The sequence below is a fragment of the Protopterus annectens genome, chromosome 3.part0 (assembly GCF_019279795.1).
Source record: "Protopterus annectens isolate FY-2018-M chromosome 3.part0, PAN1.0, whole genome shotgun sequence".
Lineage (NCBI taxonomy): Eukaryota > Metazoa > Chordata > Ceratodontiformes > Protopteridae > Protopterus > Protopterus annectens.
In genome coordinates this window covers 529,424,588-529,447,716 of record NC_056731.1, presented here as the reverse complement: position 1 = coordinate 529,447,716, position 23,129 = coordinate 529,424,588, and the positions used below count along the sequence as shown (strand labels likewise).

General features: G+C 41.3%; 1 protein-coding gene across 5 annotated transcripts in view; it reads left to right on the top strand.

Annotated features, from left to right (window-relative positions):
* The window catches only part of TEX10 (testis expressed 10), a 2,069,943-nt gene that overhangs the window by 136,281 nt on the left and 1,910,533 nt on the right, over positions 1-23,129 (top strand). For all 5 annotated transcript variants that reach the window (XM_044064942.1, XM_044064941.1, XM_044064938.1 and 2 more), the window contains exon 3: positions 22,005-22,720. In XM_044064942.1, coding sequence (XP_043920877.1) covers positions 22,005-22,720 — 716 coding nt within the window. The remainder of the gene's footprint in view (positions 1-22,004; positions 22,721-23,129) is intronic.

The window sequence follows — 23,129 nt, the reverse complement described above, 5'->3', positions numbered from 1 at the left end:
ATCTAAATGGAAAGTGGATACAAGACACGTGGCTTGCCAGACTACAACATCTACATATCAACTTGAAGGAGATGTTAGCAGTCCAGTTTGCATTAATAGCTTTCAAGGATTTACTTCTTCCAGGGCAGGTGTTGGTTCTAACAGACAACACAACTGTCATGTGGTACATCAACAAGCAAGGGGGAACACATTCTTATCCTCTATGCAGACAAGCAATGATTTTGTGGGAGACTGCTCTCAGTTTACAGCTCAATCTTCAGGCAAGGTTTCTGCCGGGAGCACAGAGCTCCTTAGCAGATGTGTTGAGCAGACGAATTATGGATCCCCACGAGTGGAAATTGGATCCTCATGTATTTCAGAAATTGACAGTGTCATGGGAACTCCAGACATAGATCTGTTCGCTTCTCCACTAAATTACCAGCTGCCAAAGTTTTGCACAAAAGGTTTCATCCCACAGCTTGGAAAGTGGATGCTCTTTCTTTCAATTGGAGCAATCTTCATGTGTATGCCTTTCCACCTCTGCCTCTCCTCCCAAAGGTACTCCTAAAGGTCAGACAGGACAAGCCAAAGATGATTCTAATAGCTCCAGATTGGCCTCGACAGCACTGGTACCCTTTACTGAGAAGTCTGGTTCGGGGGCCTCCATGGCCTTTGCCTTCAATTCCACACCTGCTGTCTCAAGAGAACAGTCATTTACTCAATGTCAAACTTCACTCTCTTCACCTAACAGCCTGGCATATTCTGTTTTAAACCCTGGAGGGTCTCAGCTTCCGCAGCAAGTTTTGAATGTTAGTTTGGAGGCCAGAAGGCCTAGTACAAGGAAAGTATACGCAGATAAATGGAAGAGATTTTTATTTTGGAGTGCAGCAAAGGAATTTGATGTTGCTAAGCCTAATTTAAGTGTGGCTCTTCAATATCTTGCTGAGTTACTGGACAAAGGATTGTCCTATTAAGATTCATGCTGCAGCAATTTCTGCTCACTATGACTGTGATCCACCATTGTTTTCTCATCCTTTGTTTAAGCAATTCCTTAGAGGGGCAAAGAATACAAGACCCCCACGAAGAGCTCCTACTCCTGCTTGGGATCTCAATTTTGTGTTGGAGAAACTTACTCTACAACCTTTTGAGCCTGCAGCTACTGCAGAGTTGAAATATTTATCATGGAAGACTGCTTTTTTGTTGGCCATTACCTCTGCGAGAAGGGTTTCTGAATTACAGGCCCTTATGGCAGTTGAGCCTTCTTAATTTTCCATAAGGATAGGGTATCTTTAATGCACTAATCCTTCCTTTATGCCTAAGGTGGTTTCTAGTGTGGCCTTAAACCAAGCTATTCATTTGCCTACTTTTATGCAAATCCCCAAAATAAAGGGGAAAAGATTTTGCACACCTTGGATATACACAGGCAGTTGAGATATTATTTGAGCAGAACTAAAGGGTTCAGGCAGTCTCAGCAGTTGTTTGTTTCTTTTGCTTTGGGTTCTCAGGGCAAGCCTGTGTCAAAACAAACTATTTCTAAGTGGATTGGGTTTTGTATTGCTTTCTGTTATTCCCATCATGGTAAGGAGATCCCAGCTGGGATTAGGCCTCATTCCACTAGAGCTACTGCCACTTCTACAGCTTTTTAAGGGGTGGCAACTAAAGATATTTTGGAGGCAGCTACTTGGAGTTCAGTGCATACTTTCTCTAAGCATTACCACCTTCCACTTTACTCTAAATCTAGGGCTGGGTTTGCCACTGCTATTTTACAGGGCATTTTGGCAGCTCCTACTACTTTATAGTTTGCCATCCTCCCTTACCTCTGCTTTGGGATTCTACCCAAGTGTAAGGACTGCAGCAATGTGAGATGAAGAACATAGTACAGTTTTGTACCTACCATAAATGTAGATGTTCAAGATCCACATTGCTGCAGTCCAATTTACCCTCCCTCCTTCCCCTCTGTTGTTAGAGGCGGTTGTGTGGTTTGGGTTGTATATTTTGTACATATTGTATATACTGTTCTTATGATTAGTGCAAGGGTGGTTGGTTGTTTTTTGCTGTCTTTTGGTTTTGACCTTTCTGTTTAGGGTCTTCTGACATCTGGGGCAAGAAAAGACTGAGGATATGACGTCGGTCATGCGCATTTGTACCCTGACGTTCTGATGTCAGTCTTAAGCGCCTTGACCGACGTCAGCCTAATACTTTGATATTCGGGTCGACCGAGGACAGCGGACTACCCAAGTGTAAGGACTGCAGCAATGTGGATCTTCGAACATCTACATTTATGGTAGGTACAAAACTGTACTTTATGCAGGGGGGCTTTGCCCCCCCCTGCACCCCCTATGTGGGGGGGCTGTGCCCCCACCCCCCCTACTTTAGTATTCCAACTCCGAGATCGCACTACAGTGGGTTAAGGGAAATCTCTCGTTTACCGCTATATGCGGTAGCGTTCATGTACCCTACCTGCAATGCCAACACTCAGATGGCACACACACACAACATGCAGGGCATCTTGCTGCCCTGCATACACACCCACAGGTCTACATTTTCACTTAACTGGCACTTCCACTTTAAACCTTTGATGTTCTGAACATAGATGTTCTGGTCTCGATGATCAGAACGTTGATGATCTGAACATTAGATGATTTTAAAGTGGAACCATAAATAAATAAATATACACACACACACACACACACACACACACACACACACACACACACACACACACACACACACACACACACACCTGGGAAAGTCTGGCATAGGTGTGCAAGTTATGCAGTCTTCTGCCTAGACTATAAGGTAATTATCACTGCCACCAGGCACTACAAAGCCAGCTGCCTAAGGCTCTTGCGAGGGTACCCATTTATACTGAGTGAAGTTAATATAAATGGTAATGTTGACCAAACGGCCAAGCTTCAGTAGTAGTCACAGTTATCACCAAATAAATGTGCAAATACTCTCAAAACCTAAATATTGTTCTAGAAGGACCAGCCGCATTGAAACGTTTAAATATATTTAATAATAAATAATAAAAGAACATGGAAATGCTAAACATCCATTTACAGTAAACACCAGTGTTTAAAATTACAAGAAATAGTGAAAATAACACGTCTGGAAAGATTCGCACAGTTACAGGAAAAACAATATTGACTTTTCTCGCTATATTTTTCTAACTGATTTAGAGAATTACTATCCCTAGTCACTTACTAGCATAAGGAAGGTGAAGTGGATGAGTGGTCCTTGTTGTCATATCCGGTACAGAATACTGAGAGCTATCTCCTACTAATATCAAAATATTATTTTTTGCTTACAGAATGACATCACACATGTCTGGCACCTGACCCTGTTTCACATCTATCAGTCTGTCCATCTGTCTGTCTGTCATGCCTATCATCACTATCTCTTTCACTAGAAGCTGACAGGGTATAGCACCTATGTGCTACAATACACACACTAGATCTTTAGCTAAGTTTTGTTAAACATCTAGAAGCCATAAAACAATAAAACCGTTCCAGTCTTCCTACAGGAACTACAAACTATTCTCTAGTACAGACCTTGAGTCTCTGGCTCCATTCAAAACTGTGGGATAACATCTTTATGGCTTAACCCATAAAGTAATTTAATTTCAACTATTTTTCGAAGTTTGCTGCAGCTGGATTGTGATTAACCTCGCCCCTACCAGTATCCTCAGTTAAAACACATGCATTTAATTTGGTTACAGTAATGCATGTACTTTTATTTTCTTTCTAGCAGGGCACACTGATACATTCTTAATACAAGCAACTATGCAAATCAGTTTGATATTCAAATGACAAATAATTCTTCACTAAATTCCAGCTAGCTGTGTTTGGAATATGTTACACATCCACTGCCCTACTTCTCCTGGTATGGCTGGCTACCTCCTTTGTCACATCTGTGAACAGGTGATTTCTTGCCCCTTGCCCCGCACATTCTGCCAATCTTGCAGGACATCGAAAGGTGCAAGTTGATGAACTTGTTCTGAAGATGTATTTTCACTTTTGGGTGCTGCATAGTGAATTACAAGGATCAGTTCTTTCATGTGTGTGCCGCATTTGATACTGTGGTACAGATAAGATTCAGTAGTGGAGGCTGTTTCTCTTTAAAGTTGGATTAATTGACATTGCAGATGGACTGAAAGAAAGTTAGCCTCTGCAGACAACTGGAAATTCATTAGCAAGTTGATAAACTTGGGAGTGTGGGAAAGATGAGAAAAGACTGGTACAGTTGAATGAATGATTCGATCCTATTCATCCAGTCCTTCCGATCTGATTGATGGGTCCTCAAATCACTTGTTGATATGAGCTGGCAAAACTAGTGCTTTGGCCTCAAGCTTCTTTAAGTCTTTCCATACCCATAATACATAATAGGAATATATGCCTTCTATATTGTTTGCTGCCTCATCGTTCAGATGCAGCCTCTGCAATGTTTGTGCTCCACCTCAATATCTCTTCGCTTTTCTTAATTTTATACTACTTATTGCTGTATTTTGTCTTTCCTTTGATATCATGAGATCCTTATTTATTGACTTTGTTTACTGGAAAAGTCTGAGTGGGAAATAACCATTTTCATTGGAGTCCCGGGGGAAAAAAAACTCCAGGGAGTTAACTAACATCAAATAAAACACTAATACAAATGTAATTAAAAAATCATACATGCATACAGTTTGATAGTGGAATAAATATGATACAGTAAGGCACGAGAAGACACCAGTGATATAAAAAAAATAGAATGACTACTAAATATGAACAATCAGTATGAAAAAAAAGTATTGCAAGTATAGTCTGCTGTACTGGGGCAAAAATATAAAGATACAACTCCACCGTAAGAGTGGGGAGAGGAAAGGTGTATATAGTAAGAATGTAAAGTACTTGTTAATATAGATCTTACAGGTGAGGTACATAGCCATAGCCATGAAGTAGTGATAAATTCTTTGAGAGAGGACTTAAATACATGAAGGCTATATATAGATGTCCTTCCATATCACTGTTGCAGTATTCTTTACAATAGGAATCCCCTGTCAAGGGCAGCCCAACATCTGTCCAGTATACCAAAGCGTTTTGGTTGTAAAGAGTACGCCGTATGTCACACACATGTCTCAGAGCATGGAGTAGGGTAAAAAGTAACGTCCGGATGTACCAGCCTCAGAACTTCTTTGCCACCAGTCTAAACACCATTTTCAATCGTTGCTCTGAACGTTTGTCCATCTTCTGGTGTCTACCGGTTTCAGATAAGTGCCCCGCTGGGGTTTTTGGGTTTATCATCTTATATTTCCCTTGTTTCTGGTTGTTGAGTTTCATGTCATCCAGAAGGGGGAAATGCCAGTGAAGGAGACAGATTTCCTATAAAGATTATCACAAGCAGTGTTTGTTTGTAGGCACTTCCCACGACCATATGTCTTGTGAGATTTGTCAGTCCTTTGTCCTTAAGACATTGCGGAGTTGGCTTTCTTTCCTTGCAAATTACATTGATAACCGGAAACTGTAATTGTTGGCTAAGGATGCCATGGAGCAAATACTGCAACAGTGAAGAGAAGGACATCTACTGTTGGGTTAAGATTTTACACAACTGTACTTTCTGATTTGAATTTGGGACAGAGTTCAATAGATTGGCTGTGCAGTGCGAGTATAAGTTTGGTGTGTGTGTGTGTGTGTGTGTGTGTGTGTGTGTGTGTGTATTAGAGAACTTGGCATAGCTCCTCGTGGTCCCCTGCAGAGTTCCTAAGGCAGCAAGAGAGCAGAAAAAGTGACTTTCCTGATTCTAAGTATTTTTTAAGCATTTGTATTGCTTTTTTCGACCTTTTGTGCATTTCGACCACTATTTCTGCATATATTATTGTGATATTACCTGTTTTCTCTGTTTTTCTGAGCTTAATTTGTTGACTGCACTTCTTAGATTAAGTTTTGCTTATAAGTTAACCTACAGGCTAATACACTCAAGTGTACTAGCCTTTGATAGCATTTAGTCGAAAAACCAAGCATTTACTTTATTTTCTGTCTGTGTGTAAAAAAAAACTTGAAAAAAAACAAAAAAAATACTTCTGCTTTCCTAACTTTCCCAGCTAGTTGTTCCAGTGATCAGATTTTGCTGATCCCTGGGCTTTGTATTTGGTTCCTGCGTTCCTCCATTTTCTTGTGTGGCCAGAGGGAAGTTTCTTTACTCACCAGTGAGAGTGGGGAGTACTGAGCTGCCTGTTTGTCCTCAGAGGAGTGGTTAGAGACAGTAACTGGTAATTCATTGGCCATAGGTTCATAGGTTGGTACTAGGCTATCAGCCCTAGGGCCTATACAAGCCTAGCCATAACAATTCCCTGGCTATTTCTTCCCACATTATTTACTTTCCTGGACCGCTGTCTAGCAGGGCGACTGACGTGATCCCTGGGGTGAATTTCCTTTCTCCCATCCAAACGTCAAGGTTCCTCTTGAAGAGGTCCAAAGAGGCACTCTGCTTGACATGTATGGGCAATCTATTACAGAGTCTGGGGAGTCTCTGGGTCAGGAACCTATCCCTCCAGCATGTTTTGTTTATTGTGATGACAAGGTTTAGATCCCTGGAGCGTGTAGCTCTGAGGGATTGGGATTTCTTTAAGTGTAGCTTGTCCAACAGCTCTGGGTTTGACGTGGCCTTGTATGTGAAGCAGAGATCGCCACTGAGTAGACGATATGTGACAGAGTATAGCTGGAGTTTTTTAAGGCGGTCAGCGTAGGGCATCTGCTTTAGGCCTGTGATTCTTTTAGTGAGGTATTTCTGAGGCCTTTCCAGTTGTTGCAGATGTTTTGAGAGGTACATACCAAATGGGGCGTTGTATTCTATAATGGGTCTAATGAGGGATGATTACAGTGGGACAATGACCTCCTTTTTTCTGGATGAAAAGCCCTTCGTGATGAGGTGTGCCACATAGAAGGATTTCCTGACTGTTGTGGCGATGTGGTTATCGAAGGTGAGACCACTGTCCGCCTGTGTCCCTAAGTCTCTTATCACACTTTCTGTGTTTAGTGTACTGCCACCTATATGGTAATTCATGGATACATGTTTTTCCCCAAAGGGATAACAATACATTTCTTGGCATTGAGCTTGAGCCCATGGCTCTGGCACCAAGCATCTGTTTCTGTAAGGCCCTTTTGTAGAGTATCCACATCATTTGGGGATTCAATAATGGCTCCCAGTTTGCAGTCATCTGCAAACTTTGTTAGCCAGAGTCCCTTAGTGTTGACCTGTACTTCAGAGAAGTAGATGCCAAACAAGAGTGACCCCAGGACTGAACCCTGAGGTACTCCACTTGTCACTTGTCTGGAGCTGGATTTGGAGTCTGCTACTTTTACAGTGTGGGTTCTATCAGTAAGCCATTTAGCAACCCATTGGGTGACATAGGGATTAATACCCAACTTAGTAAGTTTATCTATGATTCGGGTGGGGATGGTGTCAAAGGCCTTGGCAAGGTCTAGATAGGCTGTGTGGACCACCTTACCCTTGTCCATGGCTCTGGAGACTGATTCAAAGAAGTCAATCAGGTTCAGGAGACAAGATCGGCTCTTCACAAACCCAAACTGGGTGGGGTCCAGTATTTGAAGGTTGCCAATGTCTTTGTTTATAAGTTCCATGATAATACGCTCCATGGCCTTGCAGATAAGGCTTGTCAGACTGATGGGACGGTAGTTTCCGGGATCCAAGGTGGATCCCCCCTTGTGGATTGGGATAACTGTAGCTCTGCGCCACTCAGTGGGCACGAAACCTGAGGTGAGGCTATGATTAATATGACACTTAGGTGAGGTGCCAGTTCATATTGTAGTTCATGTAGTACACAGCCCAGGATGTCATCTGGTCCCATGGATGCTGTATTCTTGGCTTTAGAGAGTGCGTTTTGTACCTGTGTGGCCGTTATTACTGGAATTTGGCAATCTTCCGGTATTGAGATGGGCCATTTAGGGGGTGAGAGGGGGGTGAAGTTGGCACTGAATTGATCTGCCAGGATATTGGCAATATCCTTTGGATCAGTATATTTATTGCCATTCTGTTTTAGCTCAGAGCAGATCTGAGCATTGCCATTTAGATTCTTGACATAGTTATAGAATGCTTTGTGGTTGTCTTTGGAATCTTTGGCAATTTTATTTTCATAACTAGCTTTGGAGGATTTTATGAGGCATCTCAGTTTCTTACTGAGGCTAGTAAGGAGTTTTTTGCATCCTGTGATTTTCCTCTTTTCTGCAAAAGTTTCTTCCTTTTGTTGTAAAGTTTGTTTATGGCAGGGGACCACCAGATTGGCTTCCTTTTTGGATGAGAGCATTTTGGTTCTATTTGGGATAGCACGATTCATGCATGAGTGGATGTGCTTTCGTACAGTGCCTTAGTGTAGGATTCAGCAGTTGAACTTTCAGTTCCCATCTGCATGGGTGTCATGAAGTTTGTCACTTCTGACTTGAGTAGCATGAAGTTGGCTTTGGAGAAGTTTTTATGGTGGTTTCTTTACTGGGGGTGGGGGTGGGATGTGGATGTTAAGGGTGATTATCTTATGGTCAGACCTGACTAGCGAGGGGTGACCATAGGTATGGAGCATTGATTTGCCATGTTGGTAATGACCAGGTCTAGGATATTGGATCCCTGGTGGGACTATGGATTAGTTGATCAGGGCATTGGAATTTATGAATTCAAGAACCGTTCTAGCAAAGGTGTTGGGACATGAGTAGTTTTCCCAGTTAATGGCAGGGTAGTTAAAATCACCCAGTATTAGGGTGTTTGGTTCTATCTTAATATTTTCCAGTATGTTTAAAAGGTGTAGTGAGAATCTTGGGATATTGTGGGGATCTGTAGCAAGCTACAATTTGGATTGCAGTCTTACCTAGTGTTAGTTGCACTTGGAGAATTTCAGACACATTGTGTTGGCCAACTAGCCTGGTGGTGTGAATATCCTTGGTGAATATTGACACTCCTCCACCTTTAGTGTTCGTCCTGGTTTGGTGGCGATAAGTGTGGTAAGAGTTGTAGCCTGGTATTGCAGGGGTGCTCTCTGGAGCCTTGAACCAGGTCTCAGTTACTGCACAGATATCGATGTTCTCCATTTTTAGGAGTGCCTCGAGAGAGTGCATTTTGAGGTTTAGACTTCTAGCACTGAGTAGCATTACCTTCAGATTTTGCATGCTTGTACCTGTTACGGTGGTGGTTTTGTCCTTTGAAGTTTGCCTAAAAAAGGCACTATTTTGGGTCATTTCCTGTTTTTTCCAGCCCCCTGCTATAAAGCATGCTTTCGCGGGCTTTAGCGCGGAGTTGCTACAGGAGCACACAAGAGCAGCGGCGGTCAATCAAGGTTAAACTATTCGGGCTACCTAAAGTCCACTCTTCAAATTTTCCCTTAAAACAGCCTTCCTTGAACTGTACTGCTGATCTAACCAGCGTATTCTATATCTAAAAAGCTTAGCTCTACTTGATTCCTAAGTAGACTATTCTCTATCTGTAAAGCCTAGCACTTGCTCCTAAAGTATTTTTTTACTTGATATAGCACTTTTATTATACATAGTACCCCACCAGCCAAAAACCCTTTTCGATCACCCACATCCCCCGGAGTCTTTTAAAGTCCTTGTCTATTCCTTCTAGCATGTCGAGGGATCAGTTGCTAGTGTCCTCTCCTGCTCAGCTAGTGAATCTGGGAAAATTGAGGCAATGTTACAATTGTCTCATGTACACGGACAACCCTCTCCTTCTCCCACAAAACACAAATACATGCGAGAGATGCAACTATATAGCCAAACTGGAGGCTGAGCTCTCTCAACATAGGACTGGTAAGACCAGACAGGAGGAGAAGGTAACCACACACACACACACCACAAACCCAGTCTCACATAGTACTATCACAACTTCAAATCATACACATAAATACACAAAGATATACTCGGAGGCTCTGATCAAAAATCTACCAAAACAGCAGAGGCCACCAAAGCGGACACCCAAACAACTGCCACCTCAGGACACAACACATGCAACATATAGACCACATAGTCAGTGTGCCAAACAGTCACAGCCCTTAAGGCCAAACACAATGCCAGACAAACTCGTCATTGGTGACTCCATAGTCAGACACACTGACGTCCCGCTCACCAGATTGAGCAAGGGAAAGGTCACAGTTAGCTGCCTGTCGTGCGCTAGAATCCACCACAACGCAAGCACTCTGGTCTCTCAACAGCAGGTACAAGTACGACTCTGTCATTGTCCACGCTGGTGTGAATGACCTGAGACGTACCTCCTTGGACTACATGAAAAGAGACATAGAGGAGCTCTCTGATTATGTAGCCCAGGCAGGTATGACCCTGACCATGAGCAGTATCCTACCTTCACCAAGAATGATGCCACAATACAGAGACAAGATGATCAGCTTTAATAATTGGCTTAAACTGTGGTGTCATTCAAAGGGGATCCAATGTCTGTGTGCCTGGGATGACATGCTGGACAAGCCACGCTGCTTCCATGAGGGGCGGCTTGCACCTGTCACCCCTGGGCTTCCGCATATTGGCAAAGGCTCTTGCCACCCCCATAGTGCCTTTTTTAGGCAAGGCTCAAATTCTAAACCTACCACCCTAGAACACAAAAAAGGAAAAAAACTAAGGGTAATGCTGCTCAATGCCAGAAGTCTCAACCTCAAGATGCACGCACTCGAGGCCCTTCTCAGTATGGAGAACATCGATTAACACTCTCAACACCAGCTTTTCAGCTCGAACAGAACATCGATGTCTGTGCTGTGACTGAAACCTGGTTCAAGGCTCCCGAGAGCACCCCGGCACTATCAGGCTTTACCTCATATCATGCGTTCCGGCCCCAAAATCCGGACACCACCAAGAAAGAAGGGGGGGTGTCTATATTCATCAAGGACACCCACACCTCAAGGTTGGTGGCAACGCACGATGTATCGGAGACCATCCAGGTGCAATTAACCATAGGCAAGACTGCTCTGCAATTTTGTAGCATGTTACAGGCCACCCTCTCAGTCTCAGGAACCTCACATACATTTATCCCCTCCAGTGTTTTCAGGAAAGCTATCTCCAAACACCATCATACTAGGTGATTTCAACTACCCGAATATAGACTGGGATCACTACTCAAGCCCCAACACTCTAGCCCAAAGGTTCCTAGAGTTCATAAACTCAAATGCCATGGAACAACTAGTCACCATCCCCACAAGAGGAGATAACATACTAGATCTCATCATCACGAACATGGGGTCACAATGTTCAACACCGGAAGTATACCCCTCACTGGTGAGATCAGACCATAAACTAATCTCACTGGAAGTCCACATCCCGCCCCCACCTGAGATAAAAAAGACCACAGTGAAGAACTTCTCAAAGCTGACTTCACACTTCTAAAGACTAGTGTGGTCTCTTTTAAGGCCCCCGAGACTGCGGAAACCATTACTGAAGCCGCTGAATCACTTACAAATGCCTTCTACCAGCACCTACAGGACTGCATGGATCAGGCAATCCCAAACAAAACAAAGACTCTTTGTACCAAAGGCAAGCGTCCAGTCTGGTAGACCCCAGCCATAAACAAGCTCTATAACAAAAGGAGGAAGCTACTACAAGATAGAGCAAAATCCTTAAAAGGGAAAACCCCCTTGATCATTATAAGTAAAAAAAACTAAGATCTCTCATAAAATCATCCAAGGCAAATTTTGAGAGAAAAGTCGCTAAGGACTCAAAGGACAATCATAAGGCCTTCTTTAGCTATGTTAGAAACCTGGGAGGAAACTCCCAGATATGCTCAGAATTAGTTCAAAATCATGTAAAAATTACTGAACCTACAGACATTGCCAACATACTGGCTGACAGATTCAGTGCAAACTTCTCTCCCCCAAAAGGTGAGATATCTATACCAGAGAATTATAGCCCCCCAAACATCTCTAATGCTCAGGTGAGAACTGCTCTCTCCAAGGCAAAATCACAGCATCCATGGGACCAGATGGTGTCCCGGATGTGTGCTCCACCGAACTCAATGAGGAATTAAACCACAGTTAGGGCAGCTGTTTAATCTTAGCCTCACCTCAGGATACGTGCCTAAGGAGTGGTGTGGCAACTGTGGTCCCACTTCACAAAGGCGGTGCCTCCACCGACCCTGGAAATTACCGTCCCATCAGCTTGACAAGCTTGATCTGCAAAGCTATGGAGAGGATCATAATGGAACTCATAAATAAAGACATAGGAGACTTGCAGACTTTGGATCCGACCCAGTTCGGCTTTGTCAAAGGCAGATCATGCCTTTTAAACTTGGTTGACTTTTTCGAAACAGTCACCAAGGCCATTGATGAGGGAAAGGCAGTCCACAGCCTACCTCGACCTGGCAAAGGCTTTCGACACAATACCCCACTCAGGTATCATTGAAAAACTCATCAGCTTAAATGTAAACCCATATGTCACAAGATGGGTTGCAAACTGGCTAAGTGACAGAACCCACTGGGTCAGAGTTGCTGGCGCCATCTCAGACTCGAAGCCTGTCACAAGTGGTGTCCCACAGGGCTCAGTCCTGGGCCCTCTTCTGTTCGGCATCTACTTTTCAGAAGTACAAGCAAACACAGGAGGATTATGGCTGACAAAATTGGCAGATGACTGCAAACTGGGCGCCATAGTTGAGAACACATCTGACACAGATATCCTTTAGAAGGGTCTTATAGAAACGGATAACTGGTGCCAGAGCCATGGCCTAAAGTTAAATGCCAAAAAATGCATAGTCATACCCTTCGGGGAAAAACAAGGTTACCCCTAGCTACCATATAGGCGGCAACCCACTAAGCACAGAAGAAGTCATCAGGGATCTGGGGACCCAGGTTGACAGTAACCTTTCATTTGACACTCGCGTTGCCAAAGTTGTTAGGAAGACCTTCTATATTGCCCACCTGATCATGAAGGGATCACATCTAGATCAAGGGAAGTCATCGTCCCCCTGTACTCATCACTCATCAGACCAATGATTGAGTACAATGCCCCATTCGGAATGTATCTGACACGACACCTGCAGCAACTGGAAAGGCCATTCCTCCTCTATATTTCCTGATAAAGCTCTCAATCAGGTGTTGTTTTTTGTTCTCTTAACAAAACATTCTATGTCACTTCACTTCTCACCCTTTCTCATCCCTCCTTTTTTCACCCATGGGTCTGCTTTTTTCCCCCTCTTTTTGTCCTTTTTTTTTTTCCTTTCTTTTTTTTCCCCTCCTCTTTTTTTTTTTCTCAAAATATCTTTTCCTTTTTTTTCTCTTTTTTTCTTTTTTATATATTGTGCTATATACATGTCTCCTTCTGTATGCATTCCAAAGGTTTTATAATATTTTTTATTTACAGGGTTTTTCACACTAATATATTCTTATGCCTTTTGCTCCTTTTTTCTCATGCTATTGTGTCTTATTCCCTATCCCTCTTTCCTTTTGGGGTCCTCTTTCTTTTTTCTTTGTCTCTCAAAACATAAATTTTACCATCTTTTTTTTTTTTTCCTTTTTTCTTTTGTCTGTCTTCTTTTTTATTTTCTTTTTTTTTCCACCTTTCTTTTTTTTTCTTTTTTTTCTTTTCTCTTTTCTTCTTTTCTTTTCTTTTTTTTTTTTTTTTTTTTTTTCTTTCTTTTTTTTTTTTTTAAATAATGTATGTGTTAGAAATATATTTTTTTAACACACTGTGTTATGTAAAAGTTTTTGATATGTAGCATAGACACTAAAACAAACAAAGTAGGGATAGATGTTATGTGTGTATATGGAGTGTGTTGTAAGTAGTCTCTCTCTGTCCTCATAACTTTTTCTTGTATGTAGTTTGTCAGGTGAGTATGCACTATGTATGCATGTAGATGTAGTGTGCATTGTTGCATGTAGCCTAATGTGCATGACTTTTGGGTCTGTGTTTGTGAGTAATATCCTTCCACTGAACAGTTTTGTGTGATGTAATAATCCTCCTGGGGTGTGTCTCTTTCTGTGCTAATGTCTGTGTGTCTATAGTGTCTTGTCCCTCTCATTTTTGTGTGTTTCTCCCCTTTTTTGTGTCTCTCTTTTTCTTGTCAAATATATTCTTTTTTGTTCTGGTGTGGTGTGCTTTTTCTTGCTTTTGTTGGCTTTCTTTGCTTTGCTTGCATCTGGTCCTGTGCTGTCTTCTCTTGTCTCTCATAATATATTTTTTTTTGTTTTTTTTCTCTTTTTATGTGTGTTTTTTCTATATAGTGTGTTTTATTTTGGTTATTTATTTTTTGTGTTCTCCCCTGTTTTTTTCCTGTGTTTTTTTTTTTATTTCCTATTTTTCCAGTCCCTTCTGCATGCTGATTGTTTTATCTTTGTGTTTCCCTCTCTCTCTTTTTTTTTTGTTTCTCTCTCTGTGTCCTCTTTTTTTTATATTTTTGGTAGATATGTTTTCTTCCTGTGTGTAATTTTTCTGGTGAGGGGGTATATATGTTGATATGGTGTCTCTCTTTTTATTTTCTCCTCTTACCCCTTTCTTTTTTCTATCTCCTCCCTCCCTTTTTTTGGTGTATCTTTTTTCTCTCTTTTTTCTTTCTTATACTTAGGTTTTTTTGTTCTTATTTTTTCCCTTTTCTTTTTCTTTCTCTGTCTTATTTTCATTTTTTTCTTTTCTCATAGCATGTATATCTTTCTCTCTCTATACAAGTCTCTCTGCTTTTTGTTCATATGTTGTCTCTCCTTCTTCTCTCTCTCAATATTTTATCTTTGCTCTTTCTAGCTGTTCTCTCCTCTCTTTGGGTTTTTTCTCTTTTCTTTCTGTGTGTTCTCTGTGTGTGTGTCTCTCTTTGTGTGTGTCTCTCTTTCTTTTTGTTTGTTCTCTCTCTCTCTCCCACATAATTCTGCTCTGCTTGTCTTTTCTCCTCCTCCTTCTCTGGGTGTGTTTCTTGTCTTGCTCTCTCTCTTATTCTTGCAGCTTTTCTGCTCCCTTGCTGCTGTGTCTTTTTTTTTTTGTCTGTTCTCTCAGCTTTCAATATGTGTGTGTGTTTCTGTTTTTGTGTCTCTGTGTATATATCTCTGGTGTGTGGTGTTTGTGCTCTCTCTTTTTTTGCTCTTTTAGTGTGTCTCTTTTTCTTTTTTCTTGTGTGTGTGTTTTTTTGCAGAGTGTGTGTGTGTATTGTGTGTGTTGTGTGTGTGTCTGTGTGTGTGTGTGTGTGTTTTCTTTTTTTCTCTTTCTCTTTTTTTTTTTTTGTCTTGTTTCTTTTTTTTCTTGTCTCTCTCTGTGTCTGTCTGTCTCTCTCTCCTCTGCCTGTGTGTGTGTGTGTGTGTCTCCGAGTGCCTGTGTGTGTGTGTGTGTCTCCTCTGTCTTGTGTGTGTGTGTGTCTGTATGTCTTTATACATGTGTGTGTGTGTATATGTGTGATGTTGGTGATGGTGTGTGTATGTGTATATGTATGTGTGTGTGTTGTATATGTGTGTGTGTCTGTATATGTATATGTATATATGTATATATATATATATATACCTATGTATATATAATATAGAGAGAGAGAGAGATAGATATATATAGATAGATATCGGAGAACCACAGAGTATCTCGTGACATTGTGTTTTAAGGCTTTTGAGATGCCTAGAAAAACAGGAGAGAGAAACTTTCCTTGTTCTCTATCCTTATTAGAGCAGAGCTGTAGTGGTGCTATGGCCTAGTCAGAAACCATATTGTGTTGGGGTTAGAAGTTCATTTTGCAGTGGTTACTGCAAGAATTGCTTTTGAATACAGTTTTTCAGGATTTTGGAAAGTGAGGGCAGTATGGCAACTGCCCTAAAGTTAGAGATTTCAGTGGAGTTGCTTCCTTTATGGAGGGGAGTAATGAATATTTCCCACAGGGCATGGACTTGGGAGTTGAATAGATCTGTTAATGAGAACTGAGGCTGGGGTTTATGTAAATTATTAGCCTGTTTTTGTTTGTTTCACACTTGGCATATCGACTTTTCTGCTTGTCCAAAAAAAAAAAAAAAATAATAATGTTCCCTTTTGTTGGACTCTTGGATTTGTAGATGTAGCAGTTTATTTTCTCACTGTACATTCTATTTTCATTCTTGGCTTGTAGGTTATTGATAGAAGAATTTTAAAAAGTATGAAAGTATGCCTAGTATGGTCATAAGGTTCCCCCTCAGGACATGCATGACTTTTATTTGTCTAGGGGTGGACAGCCTGATGGCTGACTGTACAGTCTGCAAGCCTTTGGTCAATGGGCCTTGGCAGACAGGTATAATAAGCTGGTTATCAAAGGCTTCCTGCCCACATTTCCAGTCAATGACAGATAAGGTTATTTAAGTCCTTAACTGAAAAAAAAATACTCCAAAAAATCCTTAAGTCGGATGCATCTCCTAGTGCTCTACCTGCTAAAATATCAAGATCGGGGACTGCTGCTTCATCAGCTCTCACAAAGTCACCAGTATTGTCTCCATCTGTTTCACAGCTGATCATCATACCAGATAGGTCTCTGAAGAGTCTTGTTAAAGACATTTCATCTGAGGTGGAGCTTTCCAAATTCCTTTTTCAACCTCCTTCTTAGTCTTCTTTCAGATCTTTCAGGAGTGCTTCAGAAACAGATTGGGACTTCATGATGAGGGCTTTCAAGTAAAAAAGATGGGTGTCCTCCCATCCACATTTGTCTCAAGGGCTGAATGGGGCTAGTCCCTTATCTGACTTTCAGATCCAGTCATGTTGGATCCAACATATTGTCCAGAGCCTGCATCCATGGCAGAGGTCGTCCCTTCTGTTTTAGCTCGAGTACTTTGACTCGCAGCTTCCCACAGTTGAACAAGTCAGACTAACATCTCTGGATCATTGCTGTCAATTGAGACTTGGCACCAACCTGGGATCAATCCTAGAAGGCTCTCTTTGTTGAGTTGTCTGCCTTTAGTGCAGTGGCACTGATCCCCCACCTTGGAGCCCCCTGCTGTGTCAAATTCTGGAATCTTATCAGTGATTCCTACTACTTCCTCAATGGTATTAGTTCTGGCACTTTACTGGGGTAATTTACGAACGCCATTGAATCTTTGCAGTATTTATGACTGCGTTTGTTTTTTGTTTTTCTATATTAGTTTTGAGATGACTTTACTGGGGTTCCTCAGATCCAGCAGATTTAGGGGTTGGTCTTTTAGGTTATAGGGAGGAGTATTCCTTCTCCAAGAACCACACCACAAGCTTCTTTGGTGTTTGCTCCACTCCAGGACATATTTCTATGACTTAATCCCCTCCTCTTTCCAAGAAACCAAGCTGAGGGAATGACCTCAAGAGAAAACTGCTGAATTGCAGTACCAGTCTTCTAAGGACTCCGATTCATCTCCACCCAATGTTCTAAAGAAGCGGATGTGTAACAGGAGGTACATTGACTCCCCTACAGAGTCTGCCACTTTGGATATGGAATTGGATGGTTGCAGAGGGTTTCCCCACTGTCTCCCCTGGAAGACCTCTGTTTCAGTGAAATACTGGAGCTAATGCAAGAGGGGAAGTTTTGGCCTACAGTCTCGCCCGTTCAATACAACGAAGTCTGAGATGTATCACTTAGCATCTTCTTCTTCATGAGTGATGCTTCCTGCAGACCACTTTATTTGGCTGCCAGAAGAGCATGGCAGCAACCTGCTGCTACTGAAAGTTGTTCTAGGAAACCAGATAAAATCCACAGACCTCCCAAGAAAATCTTGGTTTTAATTACTTATTTTTGTTTTATTTATTTAGCCTTTTACTGGGTTAGTCCCACTAGGCTAGTAGCCTCTTTTCAGGAGACATCCAAGGTGGTATTTATACTACTAGGAGAAATGTGGCCAGGACAATTGGGGGACTTCCCCTACTTGTTGTGAGTGGGACCCATTTTGCATGAGCACTTTGTTTCCATTCCAGGCACAGATGTGCCCTAGGGGAAACAAGGAGACAGATGGAGAGAGAATTAGGTAATGGAGTGGTACGATAAATGGAGGAAAAGGTTCATATTGAGACCAGAGAATGTGTGCAGGACTCTGAAGAGGTGTTTCAAAGAAATCCTGTTTGATGTAGATGTCGGCAAATGATGGATGTATAATTACAACCCTCTAGTTGGGAGGGTTGTGGGATGATTTACTTAAAGAAATGGTGATGTAGAGAGAGACAGAAAATAAAGGAGACGTCTCCTTTGGGGGGGGGGTTATTATTATGGAGAAAATACAAAAGGAGGATTCAGAGACAATGCTGAAGAATAATGGTGAAATGGAAAATAAATGTTTTAAAGAAGAAAAAAAAAGAAGGTAATGGAAAAAAACAACATGGAAAGTAAAAAAGTTAGCAGAAAAAAGTAAATGAGTAGAGATCTCTTTATGAGGTAGATAAAGTATTAGGACATGTAAATATAAATTTCACTGCAGGACCAGATGAGTAGGGTATGAAATGTTTAAAAGTTTAAGGGACTGGCAAAAAAAATGTTAAAGATTTTGAATGAATAGTTAAATGAAGGTTTTATGCATAAAGGATTATGCAGTGGATTACTTAAATTCATATGGAAGAAAGAGGATAATTAAAAACTGCAGACCAATGGTATTGAATTAGGGCGGCCGCTGTGGTGCAGCAGTTAGCGTTGCCGCCTCACAGCAAGAGGTTCTCCTGTTCGATTCTCGGCTGAGGTGCCCTCTGTGCAGAGTCTGCATGTCATCCCTACCCGGTTTCCTCCCACATCCCAAAGACATGCTGCAGGTGGACTGGACACTTCAAATTGGCCCTAGGCATGAGTGTGTGCACCATATATGGAAGGTTGGGCACCAGGCTGGCAACTTGACACTGTAAAACTCCACTGCCAATCATGAGCGGACAGGTGATCCGCTGTGGCAACCCCTAACCCGGAAAAGCCAAAAGAAGACGACCAGTGGTATTGAATTATGATAAGAGATTTATGAAAATAATACAAAAGAGATTTTAAACCAAAATGGAAAATATTATGGAAGATAGTGTATATATAGTGTAAAGGGGAAGGGTTGTCAAGGATTGTTAATGATAAAGAAGTTGTGGATGATATTGTGACTAGAAAAGAAGAAAAAAAATCATGATAGGAGACCTTAGTAAGGCATTTGATACAATTGAACATGAAATGTTATGGGGAATAATGAAAGAATTTAAGTGAGAAAATTAGGAAGTTATGTATGTCAACATATAGCAATAGTAATGTAAAAATACTTGTAAATGGCTGGTTAAGCCAAGAGGTACATATGAAGAGTTGTGTAAGACAGGAATACCCAATGAGTTATATACTCTGCCGTAGTTATGAATGTGATAGTATGCGAAAAAAATTACAAAATGAAGGTGGTGGGGTATGTAATGCCTGAAGGGTTAAGAATTCCACTTCTGTTAAGATATGCTGATTACATTATAATTGCAAAACACAACACAATTTGGGTAAAAGAAGTAATAATTTGCAAAAAATGAGTGTCTGTAGGTGATAGGGGATGGCTTTAAATAGGAAAGTAAAGGTTTAGGTGAAGTAAAAATAGCGGTATATGTTTTACAGTGAATGAAATTTCTGTGTTTGGTATAACATTTTGGAATAAAGATGCAAGTAGAATTCAGTGGGGATAAACAATAGAATAAATAAGACAAAACTGTCTTTTTTCAGGAAAACGCATACATTATTATTCAGCAAAAAAGGTTTATTTGATAAATTCAGTACTGATGGAAAAATAACATACTTGGGTGTATTTATGTTGCCAACTGTAGTTGAAAAGGGTTTATTGCAGATATTTTTTCATTTGTATTGGGTTCTATATTAAACAAAGTAAAAATAGGATTTTTGCATGTAAATAAAGATGAATGAGATTTAGGGTAATTTAACCCAGTGGTATGTGCTGCTTCATTAAATTTGTACAAAGTTTTGAAGTGGATAAATTAACCCATTATAATTCAGCAATGCAAAGTCCAACTATGTGGTAAATATCTTTCTCTGTTTTCCTTGGAAGACATTTTTTGATACTGGTGCCTTCAGTGATCGTAACCATGCCCCTCCCCCTGCAAAAGAAGTTTTAAGGAGAAGAGCATTCTTCAATATTTGCTCTTCTCCTGTGTTTTCAGCTTGTTTTGTTTTGGCTTATTGACACTTGGCATTAGGAGTGCTGAAACTTCAATAGGGAGCCCTCATTCCACCAGATCTGTGGCCACACCCTCCATTTTCTAGTTCAGAGCTTCCATAGTTGACATTTGTGTAGTTGCAACCTGGTCTAGTACTCGTACCTTTTATTGCTCATTACTACCAAACATTAGCGGACCGGAGTGGCGACCCCTAACCGGGATAAGCCGAAAGACACAACACAATAAATTGGACGTTTTGTTTAGGGATAGGGCTGCATTTGTCTTTGCCTTCCTTCAGAATATCTTTCCTTGAGGACAACCCTGGGGTTTCTTTAGCTGGTGACTCTGCCCCATCAATTGAGGAATGGATGAAAAAGACATAATCTGATATGAAAGTTATGTACTCACCATAACAATGCATTTGTATGGTCTGTTTTCATCCTTCCTCAACATCCTGCCCTCCAAACCCCTTTCTACTTGGAAGATTTACATTTGGACTCCTAGTACACCCTGCAGAGTGTTGACCTGCTTTCTTTCTCATGAGCTCTAACCTTTTTCTTCCTTTCCTTGCAGTCTTCATAGAATTTGATTTGTAATTACACTGCCTTCTTACTGACTTTTTTTTGTTGTGGTGCAGGATAATAGGTATAATAGAGGGCAAACTCAATCACTTTGTCCAGGCTAGAGGGGGAATTTTGAGTAAGGGGAGGAGCTTGAGCTACAGAGCCAAAGTCTATGGAAGTGGCTGAAGCCGGATCTGAGATCCGTCAGTTGAGGAAGGATGAAAACAGACAACATAGATGCATCATGACAGTGAGTACATAATTTTCATTTTCCCATTCATTTCATTGTTTCAGGCCTTGCCTCTAGAAAGAACACTTGTTTGTGTCCAGTGTGACAATTTAGTCAGTGGACTTGACTATATGCACTAAATCTAACCTATAATATGATACTTTATCAAGACCCCCATCTCTACAGATTGTATGATGTATGACGCTGAAGGGTTCTTGTCAGAAGCCAAAAGAAGGAAAGATTCAATGCATTTATTTAAATTGGCTGGATGAGGAATACACTTGACACTTTGGGCTTCTACAGTCCTTTGGGTAGCAGAAAGATCTTAGCTTATCTGTTGTTTGCTCCTCCCCTTGTTCTTTTGGGTGAGGGGAGGGTCGAGCTCTGATTGCTGTATCTTCTGTCTCCCTCGTAGAAGATAAGCAGTCCCATGTCTAAATTTTGTCTGCTGCTCTAGCAGAGAACTGTGGAATGCGACAGATATGTCATCAGGGTTGCTGCATTTATGGTTAAAGGGAGAAGAGAGAGAGTACAGGTGTTCGCCACCATAAAATTTAACCATTAAATTCTTGATATTGTTTTCCAACACTGTATTACTGCATTGAATCTGAAGGGCCTTTATGTGAAGTCAATTTGTGCTTGTCCCTTTCAGGAAAGAAGGGTGAAAGAGAGGTAATGGAAGCTTTCAGGTAGTACAAAGAGACCTCTGCATTTAGATGGTTAATGTTCTTCAGAAGCTTGCAAGAGAGCACAGGTTGAAGACTTTAAGGCAGTTAGTTGTGAGCAACAGGAAGTGTACTTCAGACCAGGGCTGGCTGCAGAACATACACTTGCTGTATGCACTACTGGACACTGCATCTTTCCTCTTGAGATGCACTTTTGTTGCTACCACTACCACCCTGCAGCTTTCCTAAGTTGTGTTAGAGTAAAATAGTAGGGGTATTTAGGCATGGGACGTGCAGCATGTGTTTTATAGTGAAGAATTGGGTAATGTGCAGCCATCATCTGTGATCTTATTGTCTGCTTATGCAAATTTCACTCTTGCATTGCTTTGGGTTAGCAAGTGACCCATAGTGACATTGTCAAGTAATATATGCTCGGTCACGTTTGTTACTATTTGCACAGAGATGAAAAATAATTTTCCTTGTAGAAGAGTTGATTTCATAAAGTTATAAGCAACATTTTGTGCCAAACCTGTGTCTTGTCTTTCAGGAGCTGCTTACCCAGTTGCATCATTATAATGCGGGTGTCAAACAAGGTGCCCTGACAGGGCTGAAAGATCTGCTAGCCCAGCACTCTTCAGTCATTGATGCTCACCTTTCCAGTATTGTCACTGAAGTTGCTGCAGTCTTTACTGATAAAGACTCTGCTGTTCGTGTTGCAGCAGTTCGTCTCCTGCGTTTTCTGGCCCCAAGAACATCAGAAGAGCAGATTGGCCCATTCTTCCCCTTAATAAGTGCCCACCTGTCTAGTGCCATGACACACATTGTAGAGGGTATACAGGAAGATGCGCTGAAAGTCTTGGATATTTTGTTGGACCATTACCCAGCACTTCTAATTGATCATAGTGGTGTCTTATTGAAAAACTTTGTAGAACTTATTTCTCATCAGAAGCTGTCAAAAGGCCTTGGAAAAGGTGGGAAGGCCTCTGCTTGGATGCTTTCTGTGAATCCTGACCGCAGGTTTACTTCGCAGCAGTGGCACCTCAGTGTTCTTGTTAGATTAAAAAAATTACTGTCAGCCTTGACACAAGGTATGAAGAGAGAAGAAGCAGAGGAAGAAGCTTTTGAACTAAAGGAATTACCAAAACCTGGTACACAAGGTGCATCTGAAATCAGTTGGGAGCAACTTGCAACAAAGCAGCAAAGTGTCCACTTGTATGAACACTCTGGATCACAGCCATGGGTAAATTCCCAGTTCAAACTAAGGTAAGAAATGTGAAGTACATACGTAGTGGATAAAAAATTGGTAAAAAATCTAAGAACTTGTTGAAGCATGTTGTATAACTGTCTTGTTATAACGCCACTTGTAACTAGGACTGAACCTTATCGATTCTTCTGAAGCCTTTCAAATGTTCCTGTGTGATACGTGCTGTCTCAAACATGAATTCTTTACACAGATTTTAAAACTGTCCTAAATATCCATAACTGGCTTAAATGAAATCTATATTTTTTCAAGTTGTACTGCTTTCATTCCTTTTTTTTTCTCCCCATCCCTTTTACCAACCAACTAACAAACCTGTATCTATAGCCTCACCATAGGAGTGGTAAGACCGCTTTTCTTCATGCTTTGTGATTTTTAGGGTAATTTTTGTAACCGCTTACCCTCTCTATCCCT